Here is a 21,446-nt window from a genome sequence, read left to right as displayed (position 1 = left end):
AAGGCACTAGAAGAGTTGGAAGTCGCAGGCCTACAAGGCTGAGGACTATGTAGCGCGAAGTAGAAGATGACGAATGGAGAAGTATTGAATTAAAAGCTCATGAAGAGACGACTGGCAAAATCTAACCGAGGCCCTTTTCGTCAATAGGCGTAGGAGATGATGATACATATATATGTGTGCATGAATATATATATACATAGAAATATATTTAAATATACAGTATATACATATGTACACACACACACACACACACACACATATATATATATATATATATATATATATATATATATATATATATATATATATATCTATAGATATACTGTCCATATATAAAAGTATATATAAAAATATATATACAGTACACATATGTACACAAACATATATACATATATATGCATATAAATACAATAAATACATATATGTATACGTGTGTATATATACAGTGTAATATAAATATATATATATATATATATATATATATATATATATATATATATATATATATATATATATATATATGAATTATAAATATATATGTATAGATTTAAATTTATATATATAAATATATATATAATATATACATATATATACACACGTATGTATATATATATATATATATACTGTATATATATATATAGATATATATATATATATATATATATATATATATATATATATATATATATATATATCAAAATTTTATCACAAAAACTCGTGATTCAAATTTTTAAGGTTACCCATAAATACACCTGAATATCGAAGATGCTCTACAACAAAATCAGAGATCCAAAAAGAAATTCTTTCAATGATAAATATACCTGCCTGGCTAAGGAATCAAACCCTACCGCCGATAGAAGTACGAGTAAACAGTACGTCTTACACATTAGGCTGTAAAGAGAGCTAAGAATTGATTCTGACTCAGGTGTATCTATTCCTGTCGAATTCAGGATTTCTACTTAGAATCTTAATCATCCCATCTCCAACATTGGAGCTAATTGTTAAGTAGGTAACACTTGGCCGTTTTATGATAATTCTATTACTAACACGTGCGATTGGCATTTTTTCAAAGAAGCAACAAATTTATTTTAATATTGAAATCGCTTGCCCATGGGATCACAGGCCCATAAAGAAATTACCTTTAATGATAAATATTTCTGCCTGGCCAGGGATTCGAACCTCAGCGCCGAGAAACTGAAGTGTAAGTTGTAAGCCTGAGCCCATTTGGCTGTATTCTGCTGTATGTAATTTAGGCCAAATCAGGATTTGTACTAAAATCGAAATCAATCCACCGCCAATATTACGGATGATTGGTAAGTATACAGCACTTGGCTGTTTAATGATATTTTTTATTTACTAACACCAGTGACATCAGTGCCGATAGAAATTTATGTGAACAGTAAGATGCCGACTGTACTATAAGCTACTTAACTTTGTCAAATTCAGAATATGTACTTAGAATCGAAATCAGCCTACCTCCACCCTTTCAGATGATTGGTAAGTATGTTTTACTTGGCTAGTTTATGACAATCTTAACCAATATTATCAGCAGGTATCATTACAAGACAATTACATAACACAGATAGTGATGTGCGCGTAAGGAAGACTAATGTTTGAAATGCAAATGCAAGTATTAACAACTATACGTTAACGAAAGAGTTCTCCAGTAATCTCTCTCTCTCCCTCTCTCTCTCTCTCTCTCTCTCTCTCTCTCGGCACGCACATATACTCACCCACGCTTTAATAAAGTTCATAGTAGAATTCTAAGGCATCAATTGGCGGCTGCTGCTAATGGTAGGCACCCCGCTGTTTCTTTCTTCGTGTGGTGCACCGAACTATTGGAATTCTCCATTTTAGTGGCTGTATACCTCTTTGGAGTGCTATTCATCTTTTTATCCTTTATTCTTTAAAGGAAGATGGTCATTTCTCTGAGGCTCTTGCTTGTTTTATGTTTTTATATGCAATATTTTTCTTTTCCTTTTCTTATGGATATGAAAAAAAGACCTGTAGCATTTTTTTTAATAATTAGTACTGTAATTATATAGTAAAGATGAAAAACTTGTAACTCGTGGACTTTAAAACCTATATTTTTTCAGTCCAAACAGATTACAAATTTAACTCACATGTTGAGGGCCACTAATTCCGTGAAACTATTTATAATATTATGCACTTAATGAGAACATAGGGTTATGCAATTTTTAACATATGACTTGTATTCAGAAACTCAGCAACAGCACGAAATTCAAAAATTTGTGAAGACCTTGTAAAACAAATCATAGTTTGTTATTACCGAAGCAATATACATTTTTCTAGTATTCTCTTTGATCCATCCAATGCAAAAAGAAACATAATATGCCTCTTTGATCTTGCTTACTAAAGGCTTGAAAAAACAGTATCACTGGAACATTAACCACTCAGAGCAAGCCATAAAGATAAAGAATCACTTTTACATCCTTTGACTAAGATAGTTCACAGACTGCTGTCAAACTACTTCCCCATTTCAGCTTGAAAACTGAGGAGTTTAAATGAATGCTTTTGAAGCCTAAAGCAACAAGTGAATTTTCTGTCATTTGAAATAACATAAAAAGAATATTCTTATTAAAGAATGGGATTGGGACGTTAAAAGAAATAATCAACAGTCTTGACCATTAGTCTATTCATAACAACTTCCTAATTGTCCATTTTCTAACTAACTAAATCTTACTGGTTCATAGTATTATGATATATGGTGATGCATATTTTAAAAATATGGCTTAACCATAGTATCAACGAAATACTAAACAAACGATCATACAACTTTAATCACTAATGTTACCAGACAGGACTTCATACTATTTTCATTTCCACCAAAAATCTTCGATCTGTATTACATTTACCAATCACCAATGTCCCTTTGTATTGCGGCCAAAAACATGTCATTTTGGATGTATTGATAATCCTATAAGGAGAAAAGTAACATCATAATACTTAAGGCATCCTACAACCATTTCCAATTATCATTTGCCGAGTTTTTAAAAACTATAAGAAATGTACGCCAATAGCAATCCAATTAGAACTAACCACGGATTGAGTTGGTTAACTGTAAGTATTCATTTATATTTTTCAAGTTTTATCGTGACTTCTTTAAAGGCAACTTCCACCTGATTATATACAGTTAGTTATTGAGCCAAAACCTAATTAGTCCTTGTCCTAAAGGCTCTCTGTATTAACAAAAAAAAAAAAATGCAATAAAAATGAAACGGCAAAGACAAGTGGTGGAATATAAAAGATTCGTTTGGAAATGGAATTTCTATAATTAGCCTCAAATCACTACAAATAATTTCTTAGAGATAATAACAGCATTTCTAACTAAATTTACAACAACAACAAATAATAATAATAATAATAATAATAATAATAATAATAATAATAATAATAATAATAATAATAATCATGTTATTATAATTATTATTATTATCTTTATCTTATCCTAATAATAGTAGTAATAATAATAATAACAACAATAATAATAATAACAATAATAATAATAATAATAACAAATAATACATATTATTATTATTATTATTATTATTATTATTATTATTATTATTATTATTACTACTACTACTACTACTACTACCAATGCTATTATTAGGATAAGATAAAGATAATAATAACAATTATTATTATTATTATTATTATTATTATTATTATTATTATCATTGTAAGGAACGCAGTAAATATTACCTTTTATCAGCCAAGATTTACTGTTAAAAAAAATAAATTCAAGTTATAAAACTTTTACACATATTTATCTCTTTCTTAAACCTCCCATAGTATTCTTTATAAAATAAATAGAAATTAGCATATTTCTTTAAGTATGGTAGATAGATAATAGATAGTCTGACAGGTAATAAAAAGAAAGAGAGAGAGAGAGAGAGAGAGAGAGAGAGAGAGAGAGAGAGAGAGAGAGAGAGAGAGAGAGAGACGTGAGGCCCCTTAAAACCACTTGTAAAACAACCCCCTTAGGGAACTGTTCATTAACGAGAGATTGTAGACCGAAATCTGGTGTACTTCTGTGGAGGGCATATCTCTCTCTCTCTCTCTCTCTCTCTCTCTCTCTCTCTCTCTCTCTCTCTCTTCTAGAACGAGGAAATATTAAGTTGTATGAATTATGACCGCTTCAAAAGAAAACTTCTCAAAAAAAAAAATAAAGTAATGAAGCTTCCCTACTCAACTTCCTTGTAAACGGAACCATATAAAGAACACAAAAAATAAGAGAAAATGTAACAGGATATTTTCCTTAAACCAGATTTCAACGTATGACTCCGGAAAATCACAACCATACTAATTATGCCCGTGGGTGGTTTCGTTTCCAGCCAGAACTTGGCTTTACTAACGTCAAAGTTACGACGATTCGAATCTCATTTTTCCCTGGGGAAAATTCTGTTACCTGTCGGGAGCGAGATGTTCGACAAGGGCCGTCTCGTTCATTTGTGGATAATTCCTGTGTTTACTTGGTTTTCCGTCCGCTTTACGACAGGATTATTTCCTTTGATTTGCTCCATAATCTTGCTCTTTCCATGAAAATATAGATATTTTTCTCGTGAGGGGTGGAACTCTTCATCATTGGATTTAGAACGATAATATGTATGTTAAACATTCTAATTGATGATTCATGTAAACAAATTAGAATTTTCCTTCAAATATCTTTATTTTGCATTGGCCACTGAAATAGTAAATGTATTTTCAAGCAACAATTTACCAAATAGTCAGGATGCTTTTACTAACAACAAAAAATTGCTCAAAGTAATTATAAGTTTTTATCTGAGGAAAATAAGAGACTTGCACTTGTAAGAATTTATCACAGAAATTTGTCTTTTATTAAGACGAATTGGGCTTAGGGGAATTTGAAGTAGGAGGGGTAAGGATTGAGCTTAGCAGCAGAGGAATCGATAGACCAACCTCTTCAAAGATGCATAAAAGGCATCAGAGAAAACGAAATATTCCAAGCTGACTGTATCTGATTGATGACCGTTGTACTAGCAATTCGTTTATAGGCATTTCATTCTATCAACTATAATAATACGAATATCTATGAAATTAAACTTTCACCAAATAAGAAAAAGAAAATACCTCTTGGCTCATGAGTTATGTCCTAATCTCTCATTCACATACTCCATAATCCTTTTCACCATTCTATCACGTGACTGAGTCTTACCATATTTCATGAGCTTGAATGCAAGCATTCTAAATTATATGACAGGTTCCACATTATAGAAATTAAATGTGCCTGATATATTTATACCGTAGAAAGTTAATTTATTGAATCCTTTTATTTCTTATAGTTTCATACTGCAAATCATTGCGCTGCTTAAATATTTAAAAATACATTTCTACCTTTCATCGTAGTATATCATACATTTTTGTCTATTTGATATATGGTTTTATGGAAAAGCTTACGCGTGATTATGTAATAGATAATTTATGTAACAGGCTTCTGTTCAGATATCATATGGCCAAATTTAAAGACGATTGTTAAACCTTATAAAAAAAAAAACTCAAGTGATAGAAAATATTGATGTGAATATGTGGATTATCTATACCATGCATTATTTATATTTTTTAGAATATATCCATGATATTATGGCATCGGAGTATTGCAAAAACATGTTTTAGTAATTATTGGAGTAGAAAACAACAAATATGAACGAAAAATATAATATTTTTATCCAATTTACATTATATTTAGTAGCCACTTTAATATCAGTTTTGGTGATTTAATTACTCTGCCTGAATAAAATAATGCATATGAATATTTGCTCTGATTTCGTATATCTTGTTATCATTTGCTTGTGATAACATAGTCTTTTAATCTGATTCGCTATATTCAAACGTTCATCTATTTTTTTCTATGTTGTAAATGATTAGCATAATAGTAAATCAAGCAATGTAAGGAAAATAGTGTTGGTGGAATAGAAAAGAGGAATTTATAATGAAAATATGAAAACTTTTCAGATTACCTTTTGCCTTAAAATTGCAGTTCTTGTAAGGTCGTAAAATATTGCACATTTAAATAATCTGTTACGATATAAGAATTTGTAAAAACCTATTTCTTTTATATTCAATTTGAAGATTTAACTATAATAGACAGTTATTGGTAAAATATTTGAAAAAAAGAAATATAGTCGCAGCTGGTAGCAGACATATCCCTCAATAGTCGGCAAATAATCTTTGGTATTTGGCGAACAGTCGTTGATATATCGAAGAGCATACAAAGACGTCACACACAGCCAACAGCAATCATTAACTAAAGCTTTGTTCTGTGAGTCGACAGTCAGGTATCTCTAGTTGGGTACGTGTCACTCATTCTTATCGCATTAAAATAAGTTTTCTCCTGAAAAATATTAACTTCCTTTTAGAATTGCACTTGAAATATTCATTTATGATATCATAAGCAGTATCGTTCTAGGGTTATGCCATCTGATACTTTCCTTACTCAAAGAAATAAGTGCTGTAACTACAATTACTTTGCTCAAGATATTTAGTTTTCATTTAACTTAAATTCTGTTCATTCTAATCCGTAGGGAAAAAATGCTACACAAATTGTGTACATTCACGGTGCTTCGGTAAGTTTAAAAAAAGGCAGTGTTCTTCGCATGTTCATGTTTAATATGGCAAAGGAAATTAGTCTCGGTATTCTTAATATTGATACTAATGTTGTTTTGATATTTTATATCTCCAGTTACTCCTAACTATTTAATCTATCTACTCTTTCCTTTCCTTTTCTTGTAAGATTATTCTCCCCTCTTTCTCTTTATCAACCATCCGTCCTTATCCCCTATTTTTGTTGTATAAAAAGTCTTTCCATTTTATTACACCAGGGGTCATTCATCTTTTTCCCCTCCTTTTCTTACAAGCATATATCCTTTATGTTGTATCTTCTGATATCCCGACATTCTAAAGCTTATCTTTTCATATAACCTTCCATTCTCTTCTTATTTTCCTTCCCCCCTTTTTCTTGAAGCTTTCCAACTTTACCATTCTTTTTTCTTAATAACATTTATCATTCCATATTTACTAGTTAAAATAATCCATTATTTCGTTTTCTTAAAACTATCCATCGCTCCTTTTTCACAGCAGTCCTTTTTCCCCTTTCCTTTTCATATAACCATCCTTCCTTATCCTCATTTGCCTTATCGTTATCCCTCCTTTTCTTCTTTTACTTACGAATAGTTCATTCATCTCATTCGATTTCCAAAGACTAACTTAAATTCTTCTTTCCTTCCTCAAAACAATTAATCCTTATCAGTTTCTTTCTATACTCTTAAAATCGTCCTTCACTCCTTCTATTTCGTAAAACCATATATAATTACCCCATTCCTTTCTTTTGAAAAAAAAAAAAAAATCATCACTCATAAACAATTAATCTATCCTTCAGCCTTATGCTTATCGGCTTTTAACACCATGTAAGGACATGGTCTGGAAAATCTTATAACACTCTGTCTCTTCTGATTCCCCAATTATACTTGGAAGGGAGGCCACAATGCTCATATGCCAACAGAGTCCGTGGCCGAATGTTTTCTTAGATAATTGCCTAAATCAACGCACTAATTGAAAATAAAGACCTGTTTAAACTCTACTATAGAGATTAATTTGTTATACGCTCATCAACGATGAAGCTACTGGCCTCATTTATGCCACTGAAATTTACAAACAACAAACGTAATGCATTTCTTAAGTATTAAACATAATGATTTACAAACACACTTAAAGAAACTGGCATTTGGCTCTTGAAGATTAATGTATCTAGTTTCTTATTCATCAACACTGAAGATATGACTTTAATTATTGACAAATAATAAATGATTGATGATAAACTAGATTTTGTTTATAAAATTAATTTGTGGCTAGCCATCTTGTGAATTTATTTGAGACTTGCCATTCTCAAAAGCAACTCCTTTATTCATTGTAAATCAATTTAAATCTCTCTATGAATGAAATGGAATCAATTATAGATGGATAACCAAATGCCAATATTATGAAAGGTATTTAGAAAAAAAAAAATTGTATTATCATCATATCTACATCATTATAAATGTAATCTTCCTTAGCACAAAGATAACTTGATATATGGTAGTCCACATAAGGAAAATTAAAAGACTATGTATATATGTAAAAATGCTCTACAGTTTCGTCCGCCTCTGGACATCATCTTAGAAGGTTTATTATGAAAACTCTCTAAGAAGAGGTCCAGTGCCGGACGAAGCTGTAGAGCATTTCTACATATACACATAATCTTTTAATTTTCCTTATATGGACTACCATTCATCTACATTATTAGTAGTAGTAGTAGTATATAAAATATCCAACAATATTCATAGACTTCTCAACAAAATTAAATACTATACACCTTACATAACGACAATTCTTTGTTTAATAAAAGGACTCGACAAAAGGAATAAAATCTAAGAGACGAATAAAAACCGAAAGAATTCCATTGCAGCGTAATCGATGCATGATGTTTCATAATGATAAGTGTCGGAGGCACGAGTGACACTTTTATCTTTCCTGTCACGAGGTTGATTGACATCCCTGTCAGTTGATTAAAAGTTGGAAGCCTGCAGCTTCAAATTTCCATATTTCTTTTTTTCATTTATTCGTCTTCTTCGGACGCTGGTTCATTCGTAAGGAGTTGCTTATTCTCTCTCTCTCTCTCTCTCTCTCTCTCTCTCTCTCTCTCTCTCTCTCTCTCTCTCTCTCTCTCTCTCTCTCTCTCTCTCTCTCTCTCTCTTTACATAGCATATGTATATATATGGACACATAGCATATGTATATATATATATATATATATATATATATATATATATATATATATATATATATATATATATATATATATATATATATACATAGCATATGTATATATATATATATATATATATATATATATATATATATATATATATATATATATATATATATATATATATATACATAGCATATGTATATATATATATATATATATATATATATATATATATATATATATATATATATATATTATAAACTAAAATATAAATATATGTGTAAATGTGTCTTTCTGTGCATATGTGTGAGTGTGGGCATATTTGAGCCTGCACGTATGTATGCACAATGGAAAAAAAGACAACATTTGCTAACAGCTCTTCCAAAATGTCCCTTTCTTGATTAAAAAATCATTGACTGAGTGAAAAACTTTCTTTACATACTTTTAGACACCGTAATAACACTAGGTCTTTTGTTTAATTCTCATCTGCCGTTTTGTGTGCTTTATATAGGAAATATTTATTTTTATGTTGTTACTGTTTTTAAAACATTTTATTTTTTCTTGTTTTCTTTCCTCACTGGGCTACTTTCCCTGTTGGGACCCCTGGGCTTATGGCATCCTGCTTTTCCAACTAGTGTTGTAGCTTAGCGAGTAATAATAATAATTTTTTTTTTTTTCATTATTGCGTCTTTGAAAGATATGCTATCGTGCATTCAGTGGCTGTAGATAAAACCCATAGAATAGGGTTCCATGAGATGAGAAAAGTACAGATATTTCGTACCTCTTTCAAAATCAAATTAATTTCATTCACGTTTTACTACATGTACAATTTCGTTTATGACTTCTATCAGCGGAAACAAAAGTGTGAATGCAAATATCAATCAACGAATGCATAGTAAAGAGAAATTGTCACCCGAATTTAAGAATATGAGTACAATTGGCACAACAGTATTTCACAAGAAGTGAAATAAGGTTGATTTTAGGGCATTTCTATTTCCAATATTAGGACTAAAAAATATAAAATGTTTTCGGCGTTTACTTGAAATGCAGAGTAAAACTTGAGAAGGTCCTTAAGAATATCTATTAACTATCCTGAAAAAAATATTTGTATATACTAAATAAATGTTTAGTAAATTTTATTTTGTTGCTTATCTAAAGTCCTGTTACAGAATTCATACAATTTATACATCAACAATAATTTTATATTGCTCTAGAATATAGTTTATCCTGAAATATTAGTTTCATAATATATATGATTGCTTTCAGCAGCTCCTCGTATGTTATATAAAATAACTATTTTTACATGTCATTATAAATTTCCTGGAATATATATATATATATATATATATATATATATATATATATATATATATATATATATTTATATATATATATATATATACATATATATGTATATATATGTATATATATATATATATATATATATATATATATATATATATATATATATATATATATATATATATATATATATATATCACCAGCTGTTACTAGTCAACTGCTGAACAAACGCCTCAGACATGTCCTTCCACTTGCATCTATTTATGGTTTATCTATGCCACTCCACACTCGCAAACATTCTTAGTTCGTCAATCCATCCTCTTATGTTCCTTTCCCTACTTTTGCAATCTTTAATGGCCCATTCTGTTGTTCTTAATGTCCATCTATTATTATTATTATTATTATTATTATTACTTGCTAAGCTACAACCCTAGTTGGAAAAGCAGGATGCTATTAGCCCAGGGGCTCCAATAGGAAAAATAACCCAGTGAGGAAAGGAAAAAGTGAAAAATAAAATACTTTAAGAGTAATATCAATAAAATAAATATCTCCCATATAAACTATATAAACTTTAACAAAACAAGAGGAAGAAAAATTATATAGAATAGTATGCCCGAGTGTGCCCTCAAGTAAGAAAACTCTAACCCAAGACAGTGGAAGTCCATGGTATAGAGGCTATGGCACTACCCAAGACTAGAGAACAATGGTTTGATTTTGGAGTGTCCTTCTCCTTGAAGAGCTGCATACCATAGCTAAAGAGTCTCTTCTACCCTTAACAATAGGAAAGTGGCCAATGAACAATTACTGTACAGTAACCCCTTGGGTGAAGAAGAATTGTTTGGCAATCTCAGTGTTGTCAGGTGTATGAGGACAGAGGAGAATATGTAAAGAATAGGCCAGAATATTCGGTGTATGTGTAAGCAAAGGGAAAAAGTACCGTAACCAGAGAGAAGGATCTAATGTAGTATATACTGTCAAGTCAGTCAAAAGATACCATAACTCTCTAGTGGTAGAATCTCAACGGGTGTCTGGTGCCCTGGCCAACCTACTACCTAGAAATTAATATTGTCTGTCACTTCCATTATTTTTCCTGCACATGTCCATTTCTTTTTTTTACGTATTGTTACAATATCCTCTACTTTAGTTTACCTCTCGTTTCCATGTTACTTGTTTTTCTGTCTCTTAGTGTTATTCCCATTATTATTCATTATTGTAACTACCTTAAGTTCTAAGGCTTTAGTAAGGTTCAAAGTTTCTGGTGCATAGGATAATACTGGTAGGACCACTAGATTAAATTCCTTTCTTTTTAGAGAAATAAGCATTTTAATTTTCATAATCTCATTTTGTTTACCTCCATCCCATAATTATCCTTGTTTTAACTTCGGTCTCGTGTACTGGGAAAACACTTACTGTCTGTCCTAAGTACATATATTGATTAACAATCTCTAGAGGTTCATCCATCACTCTTTGTGGTGTCTGGATTTTCATTAAGCATTATCTTAGTTTTATTCATATGCATTTTCAGTCCTACATTTTTGCTTTCTCTATTCAAATCTTCTATCATCTTTTTTAATTACTCCCATGATTCACTAAGCAACACTATGCCATCTGCAAATCTTAAGTTGTTAAAATACTACCCATTGATATTAGTTACTACATTTTCCGATTCTAAATTCTTAAAAACTTCTAGGTATGCTATGAATAATTTAGGAGAGATGGAGTCTCCCTGTCTAACTCCTTTACAAATCGGAATTTTCTCACTATCTTCACGTAGTTTTGGAATTTCTGTACTGCCTGTATTGATATCTTCAAGTGTTCTAACGTAAGATTCATCTATTTCTTGTCTTCGAAGGGCTTTCATTAATCTTTCTGATAGTCTAAACGTATATATGTAAATACATATTTATATATATATATATATATATATATATATATATATATATATATATATATATATATATATATATATATAAATATTATATGCTTATATGTGTATATATATACATATATATATGCGAATATGTGTATATATATACATACATATATGCGAATATGTATGTGTATATATATATATATATATATATATATATATATATATATACATATAAAGCTTTATATATACATGTATATGTATATGTATATATATATTTATATATATATATATATATATATATATATATATATATATATACATATATGCATATATATATATATATATATATATATATATATATATACATATATATATATATATATGTATATATAGTTTATATATGTATACATAGTTTTTAATATTAAATTCCCTCTAACTTAGAAATAGGTGCCATAAACGAAATTCTATCATGATTAGAGCCTCTAAATGGATCAGGATTCAAACATACAACTAAGAAACGAATACAAACTCGATTGTCAATATTTTCTTTTCATTTTGAATTGTAGGATTCAATCCTAGTTTGGGAAGGAGCATTTACCAAAAACCAATATGTATGGCCATCATTATGAAAAGAATATATATCAATGCTTTTACATCTTTTCAACTCGTACTTCACTCTCTCATTTATAGGAATTAGGATGCTCGGAGCTTTTGCATATCTAATTTTTATATGTAAACTTTTTCCTCTATGAAACACCTCGGATTTTCATGTGAAATCATTTCCCATGAATAATAGAAGCCTCGAATTAAAAGAAAGGTTATCAAAAAATTTCAAGTGCAGCCAATTGGATATCAAATATAACATTTTCTCACAACTTGGGTCATTAAAATCCAGAACCATATAATTTTCTAGGATATTCGTCATGCATTAAAGTGAGAAACGATTGTGCTCTAATACAACTGAGTTAATCCCCGCATGTACAATAATAATATTTAAGCCTTCGTTCATTTAATCCCCATGACAACTCATTTGTGAAATTAGTTCTTATTCACGAAACAAAAACTTTCATTTTATCTATTTTTTTACCTCGTCCTCGTGACGAGCCTCGAGGACCTACCCAGCCTTCACCAATTTCTGACTCATTGTGACGATGTAAAGTATTCTGAGTCACGTAGGATGACTGGTGATATTTGAATAAGTCTCTGTGGATGACCTGAGAGAATAAATGAGCTGTCACTTACCTCATCCTTCAAAAACTTCTCAAAGGAGACAGAAAGGGAGAAGAAAATAGAAATAAAGAAACCGTCCGTGATCAAATATGACTATATGAAAAGCAAATTACTTGAATGGACAATATTTAAAAATATGAACCTAAGTGCTTTCGAGAATGATGAAGATTGCAATATGTTTGCCGAGACGAAAAATACACAAGACGATTATCATCCCTCAACAAATGCGGACAGTAGACCTTTCTCCCTCGAAGCTACGCATCCGTCAAAAGATGTTCGCCGGCATGTGGGCAGAAGAGTGGCACCATGATGTTGGTCGTGACGACCAGGGTGCCACTGCGCCCCGTCGAGAAACGTCGTTAATGCACTTAGAGAAGCCTTGGCTCTCAAAACATCTCCCATTTCTTTCGCTTTTTCTATTTCAGGATGCAATTTGTAGCTATCATTTTTTAACTAACTTAGATATTTACTTACTAACGGGAACTTGTAGACCGAAGGCCTTTTTATTTACTTTATAGGTTTGGGAATGAAGTTATCTTGAGTTTATTTTTCTTTTATATGCTGACTAAATCCTAATGTGAAATTAATATATGACTACTATTAGTATAATGATTATTATTATTATCAATTCTATTATCATTATAGCCATTATCACTCTTTATTTACTTTTTAAATTATTTTGTATTTCCTGTTATTTCATATTCTGACTAAACCCTAATGTGATATGCATATACTATTACTATTATTATAATGAAAAATTAATATACTATTGCAATTATTATAATGATTATCATCATTATCATTGCTAATATTATTATCATCATTATCATTGCTAATATTATTATCATCATTATCATTGCTAATATTATTATCATCATTGCTAATATTATTATCATCATTATCATGATGTTCCCTTACCAGAAACTTCCAAATCGAAATAAGAAAAGTAAATTATCATGTTACGATGATTCAGCAGACTAACACCAAGACTCCCCACTTCCAAACGAACTTCTTGATGGCCGGAAGCATACATCTACAATGATCTTTCTATTTTGAAAGCTGGTAGGCCTTGGTGAGAGAGAAAGTTGGTTTAACAGTCTTCGGACTGTGAATCAGATGGGCAACGGGAAAAAAACAAGAGGAAGGGCTTTGTAGAGATAAGATGTATAGATAAAGGAACCTATAAAAAAAGATGGTAGAGGGTGCGGGGGAGAGGTGTGGCAAGGGAGATGACTAGGAAGCCGAAGAAGAGAGAATAGGCCTAATTGGCTCTGACGCTCTGGAATGATCAGAGAGGAATAGATCGGTTTTGAATTCTGCTATTAACCTTAACATTCAATATGCCCATCTAGAGATTATTCAGTCTTCAAACCTCATTAAGTTTCCAATATATATTGTAACAGGAGATGGGCACCAGCCTCTTTTTTTTTTTTTTTTTTTACTTTTTTTTTTCTTTATGGTCCCTCCCTTCGTATCACGTTTAACCTGAGGTTCTTTTGAAAGGGTACACGTTAGTCTGTTTCACTTGGGATATGGATGCAGTTATCAATCTTCCTCTTTTTAATATTACTCTCATATTCCAAAGAATAAGGTTAGTAACAATGGATTCAGGAAGTAATACCATTAATCTTTAAGGAAAAACTAATAAGACTGTCATGAAATGCAGTTTTTTCTTTTTGTCTTTTGGCTGTGCAAATTCTGAATCAAAATGTCTACCGATTATCAAAACAGCATTCATCGATTTAGTGATATTTATTATATTAGCTTCAATTTACGGTATTGAATATCGATAATCTAGTTTCGTTTAAGAAAATGTCTTCCCTTGACTTAATAAAACAAAAGAAAGGTTTTGTGATGAATATATGCAAAAGAGAATTGATTTTAACCTTGGAATAACAAATATGCCTTACTTTTTCTTGATGTCACATATAGAAAAGGATAACTTTTATTCGTCGTTATTAGTAGACTCCTATTTTATCAAATAATGTTTCCAATTGTCATAAAAGCCTTGAGGCATTAAAGGTAACAAAAGAGGCGTTGAAAGTAGTTATATCCTACAGCGAAAACAAAGTGAACGACGATGGTCTGTATTAACGAATTTCTTGAAGAGTTCAAGAAATAAACACACACGCACATAATCTCACACACTCGCATATATATATATATATATATATATATATATATATATATATATATATATATATATATATATATATATATATATATATCCAAATAAACCATATATATCTTTTTTGATACATTATTGTCTGGATTCTCTTAACGACCTTGGGATCAGAGCCCCAGGCGGAATCACACAAAGACAAGAGCTTGTGACCATCTTGGAATCGAACCCTGGTCCGGCAAGCTTGTATAGACAGTGACTACCACTTAGCCACGAAGAAAGTGGTAGTCACTATCTATACCAGGGTTAACCCTGGTCTATACAAGCTTACCGGACCAGGGTTCGATTCCCGAACGGTCACAAGCTCTTGTCTTTGTGTAATTCCGCCTGGGGCTCTGATCCCAAGGTCGTTAAGAGAATCCAGACATTAATGTATCAAAAATATATATGGCTTATTTGAATATGAAAAACACGTCTAAATGTCCAAAATTTATCATATATATATATACATATATATATATATATATATATATATATATATATATATATATATATATATATATATATATATATATATATATATATGTGTGTGTGTGTGTGTGTGTGCGTGTGTGTGTGTGTGTATATACACACACACACACACACACATATATATATATATATATATATATATATATATATATATATATATATGTATATATTTACATATATATACATACATATAAATATATATATATATATATATATATATATATATACATATATATATATATATATATATATATATATACATATATATATGTATATATATAGTCTTTCGACCTTATTAGTCTCACTGTAGATCAGGGTCAGCCGCTAGAGTAAACTTTCTTCATCTATTTCTATTTCTAGCATCTTCATCCCTCATTACCACTCCAGCCATATCCCCCCTCACTGCATCCATCTATATGATGCACTCCTCTCCCCCGCTACTGGGATGTTCCTAGCTCTGTTAATTGGTTTCACTTCTCTCCTTATTACAAGGCCATAGTATCTTAGACGAGCTTGAAGCTTCCCTAGGCTTATCTTTTACTTTACATATACCACACATGCTTCTTATAATTATAAGAAGCATGTGTGGTATGACTCTTCCTCCTTTCCATTAGTGCCATTACAGCAATCCATCTCACCACCCACATCTTAGTTCTTTCAAACAATTCCACCTCTTTCCTCTTAAATGCCCATATATGGGCGTGACAACTATCGCATAGATCTTCATATCCAGTCTTAATGGCATTTCCTTGTCTAGAACAACTCCAGTTTCTTCTTTTCTTTTCACTTTTGCTATGCTTCTTTCACGCTCCGCCTCACTGTTTTCTCAGTACCTCCATTCTCTGTTAATATCGATCACAAGTAGTTAAACTCATTGTTGTGTTTTAAGACTGTACCATCCTCCAGATGAATGTTCGCTTTGCCTCCTTCTCTATTACTAAACATTAGCTCTGTTTTTCCAATGTTCACCAATCCTTCACTTTCTAAGGATCGTTTCCATACTAAAAACCTATCTTGTAGTTTTTCTTTTGTGTCTGCTATGTTATTATTATTATTATTATTATTTCTAAATGCCAAGCTACAACCCTAGTTGGAAAAGCAGGATACTAGAAGCTTAGGGGTCCCAACAGTGAAAATAGCCCAGTGAGGAAAGGAAACAAAGAAAATTTAAATATTTAAAGTATAGTAACATTAAAATGAATATTTCCTATATAAACGAAAAAAAAAAATCAACAAAACAAGAGGAAGAGAAACTAGATAGAAGTGTGCCCGAGTGTACCCTCAAGCAAGAGAACTCTAACCCAAGACAGTGGAAGACCATGGTACAGAGGCTATAGCACTATCCAAGACTAGAGAATGGTTTGATTTCGGAGTGTCCTTCTTCTAGAAGAGCTGCTTACCATAGCTAAAGAGTCTCTTTTACCCTTACAAAGAGGAAAGTAGCCACTGAACAATTACAGTGCCGTAGTTAACTCATTGGGTGAAGAAGAATTGTTTGGTAATCTCAGCGTTGTCAGGTGTATGACGACAGAGGAGAATCTGTAAAGAATAGGCCCGACTATTCGGTGTCTGTGTAGGCAAAGGGAAAAAAACCGTAACTAGAGAGAAGGATCCAATGTAGTACTGTCTGGTCAGTCAAATAACCCCCTGAACTCTCTAGCGGTAGTATCTCAACGGACAGCTGGTGCCCTCACCAACCTACTACCGCAAAAGACTAAATCATCACCAGGCATCAATTTCCGCAATTTTTCGTTGTTCCTTAATCTTAATGACAAAAAGTCTACAGCCAAGAGTCATAGGATTGGACTAAGAGCAGATCTCTGGTGGAGCCCAACCTTAATACGTCTCTCTCCCCATATTTTCTCTGTACGGTGGTTCCTGCTCCCTTATAAATCCTCCTCACTAACCTTATCAACTTTTATGGTACTCCTCTCTTTCTCGGACATCGATAGATTTACTTTCATGGTACCCTATGACGCGCGTTTTCAAGATCACAAAATTATCCTGTTCATTTCTAGACTTCTTTCCCTATATATATATATATATATATATATATATATATATATATATATATATATATATATATATATATATATATATGTGTGTGTGTGTGTGTGTGTGTGTGTGTGTGTGTGTGTGTGTGAATGTGGTTATACCGGGTATAGGCATGTATATACATGTATAAAATATGTGAGATTGTTTATACGTATAGTGTATAATTTTAGTGATATATTCCTGAGCCAAATAGTAATTATCTGCTCAGCCAGGCTTGAGCTTGGATTCCAATCTTTTTTTTTTTTTTCATTATTCGCTACCTAAGAAGTGTTTTTATCTTGAATCTCGAAATGTGGTATTATTTATGACCTATCATTGCATAACGATCATTCCCAAAAATTATAGATGCTTACAAAGAGACGCAGTAATTCGTAATATGTTACGGTATGGAAGACGGAATTACGCATGGCTGATCATCAAAGACGGTACGCATCAAGAATTTCTTATCACGTTACAAGGACTTAATGTAGGTATTTACAGTCCTGTGGAGATGATTCAATAGTAATCATTAAGCTTAGTTGTAAAAATTAAATGCATTTTACATACTGTTTCTTCCGAGGTCCTAACACAATAATAATAATAATAATAATAATAATAATAATAATAATAATAATAATAATAATAATAATAATAATAATAATAATAATAATAATTCGTTGTTGTGCCATAATAATATAATTCTTAATCATTATTCAGGCTACGTTGCAGCTAGGATTTAATATCCATGACTCGAAAAATCAATAAAAAAAAGTGAAATATAATTATTTGACAAAAACGTTACAGAACAAACAATATTTAAGTCTTACCCTAAGAAGTGGTAGGCCTACTCTGGTACTTTTGGCATATATAGAAACCAATTTTCTAAACAATGAGTTTAAAATAGAATGACTATTTATGAGGAAAAGTACCGTTATCCCTTTGGTTACTCCTAATCCTCCCACGCGCATAGACCAGATTAATTTTTCGCTCCAAGGAATGTAGCTTAATCCTTCTCCGGTCTACTTTTGATTTTATTAGATCAACTTACGCACGGCATTATGTCTAACAAGAATAAATTTTCAAACAGCTTCGTCACAAAGTTATTCAAACCATATCCATATTTTTAAAAGTAACATGATCCTTTGTTTTAATCAACAGGTATACATGTATATTGGCTAAATATCTGATCAACATATTAATTTATAGTGATCTATAAACAATCTTTAAATAGAGAACATTTCACCACAAAAGGGCGGAACATCGTACGACCGGTGATTATGAATTACGCAATTCTTACATAATCAAAAACTATACTGTCTTTCGAGAAAAAACTTATATACTCTTTCACCTCTGATAACTTTACACTTTATTTGCCAACCTTTCGCTCCCCCCCCCCTTGCTGTGTGCCTAAAATGACACGTGTCTGCTTTGATTATATTGAATAATGCAAAAGTGTTCGACTCAGCTTCCGCAAACTTCAAGAATTCTGAAACATTATTCAGAGGCAATCAGTATCCGGGTTTCCCATTAGAATAATAGACAGGGTGATCAACTTAACATCATTCCCTTTCATTTTATTCCTGCTTACTTTAGACTTACTTAACAGAGACGTTGAGAAGCTCGCTCTCTTTTAAAGATTTAAGTTACTTTCCCATAGTTTGATTCCTTCAGTACTTTGCTGTGAATGTGATGCAAAATATATATATATATATATATATATATATATATATATATATATATATATATATATATATATATATATATATATATATATATATATATATATATAATATATTAACATATATATATATATATATATATATATATATATATATATATATATATATATACATTCAAATAAGCCATATATATTTTTGATACATTAATGTCTGGATTCTCTTAACTACCTCGGGATCAGAGCCCCAGGCAAAATCACACAAAGGCAAGAGCTTGTGACCAGCCGGGAATCAAACCCTGGTCGGCAAGCTCTGTCTTCGTGTGATTTCGCCTTAGTCGATGTGGAGGGGGACAGTCACTCAGCTCTCTGGACTCCTAAGAAAATTTAATCATTTATTTATTTGTTTAATTATTTTTTTGTGAGTATTTCAGCTTGAAGATACTTTTCTTTTACTTAATTTAATTTAAGTTACTGTTTTTACTTATCTATAAATATAACTTAAATTTTAAATTGTTTTTGTAAGTTGTATTTTTACTAAAGTTTGAATTCTAATATTTTATATGTTTTTTTAGCCCTAAATATGAGAGATGTTGTCCAGACTCTTCGTTTTCCTTTTTACTTTACCTTTGAAGCTCGCCAGGAGCAATGACCTACCTCAATATATATATATGTATATATATATATATATATATATATATATATATATATATATATATATATATATATATATATATATTCAAATAAGCCATATATATTTTTGATATATTAATGTCTGGATTCTCTTAACGACCTCGGGATCAGAGCCCCAGGCGAAATCACACAAAGACAAGAGCTTGACTCCGGCCGGGAAACGAACCCTGGTCGGCAAGCTTATATAGACAGTGACTAACCCACTTTCTTCGTGGCCAAGTGGGAAATCGAGACTGAAAAATTCTCAACAGAGTGGCAAGATCTTCAACAAACTAACGATCAGCTAAAAGACGAATTATCAAATAAAGATGCTTCAATCGGAGAATATCTAAATCAATTAACTAAGATGGAACAAATAAATCTTGAAATAAGCGAGAAACTAGTAAATGTTGAAGGTGAAAAAGCAGACTCTATTCGTCGGTTGGAATCTGTATTTGAGGGAGAAATTGAGAAATTAGGAAAAACAATTCAGAATCAATTGGACATTATTAAAGAGATGGAAACAAAAAAAAGAAATCGAGACTGAAAAATTCTCAACAGAGTTGCAAGATCTTCAACAAACTATCGATCACCTAAAAGACGAATTATCAAATAAAAATGCTTCAATCGGAGAATATCTAAATCAATTAACTAAGATGGAACAAACAAATCTTGAAATAAGCGAGAAACTAGTAAATGTTGAAGGTGAAAAAGCAGAGTCTATTCATCGGTTGGAATCTGTATTTGAGGAAGATATTGAGGAACTGAAAGAGACAATTGAGAAGCAATTAGAAATTATTGGAGAGATGGAAACAGAAAAATAAAGACTAGAGATGAAGCTGACTGAGGCTAAAGTCAATGATTTGGTCAGGAATGAAAGGTATAACGGCCTATTAGAGGAGTTAGTAAGTCTTAAGGAAGAATATTACGATAAGTCAATTGAGATGGAGGAAAAAAATCTTGACTTGAGAGAGCAACTAGAAAGAATTAAGAGTGAAAAAGTGGCCGCTATTCATCGGACGGAATCTGTATTTAAGAAAAAGATCCAGGAACTGAAAGAAACGATTGGGAAGCAATCTGGGATTATTAGTCAGATGAAGACAGAGAAACAGAGGCTGGACCTGGATGCCAACGGACATAAGGAGGAGAAGGAGGTCGTTGGAGGGGCATCTGGTGTTGGTGAATTGCTGGGGCGGCTACAAGCCTCAAAAGGGAATCT

General features: G+C 31.3%; 1 protein-coding gene across 1 annotated transcript in view; it reads left to right on the top strand.

Moving 5' to 3' along the window:
* Positions 1 to 21,051, top strand: part of LOC137620878 (golgin subfamily A member 6-like protein 25) — a 30,019-nt gene extending 8,968 nt beyond the window's left edge. The window contains exon 3 of the mRNA XM_068351322.1: positions 20,789 to 21,051. Within this exon, the coding sequence (XP_068207423.1) occupies positions 20,789 to 21,051 (263 nt within the window). The remainder of the gene's footprint in view (positions 1 to 20,788) is intronic.
* The last annotated feature ends 395 nt before the right edge of the window (positions 21,052 to 21,446 follow it).

The sequence above is a fragment of the Palaemon carinicauda genome, chromosome 27, assembly GCF_036898095.1.
Source record: "Palaemon carinicauda isolate YSFRI2023 chromosome 27, ASM3689809v2, whole genome shotgun sequence".
NCBI classification, from domain to species: Eukaryota; Metazoa; Arthropoda; class Malacostraca; order Decapoda; family Palaemonidae; genus Palaemon; species Palaemon carinicauda.
The sequence above is the reverse complement of the archived record's forward strand: the minus strand, read 5'-3'. Positions and strand labels throughout refer to the sequence as shown.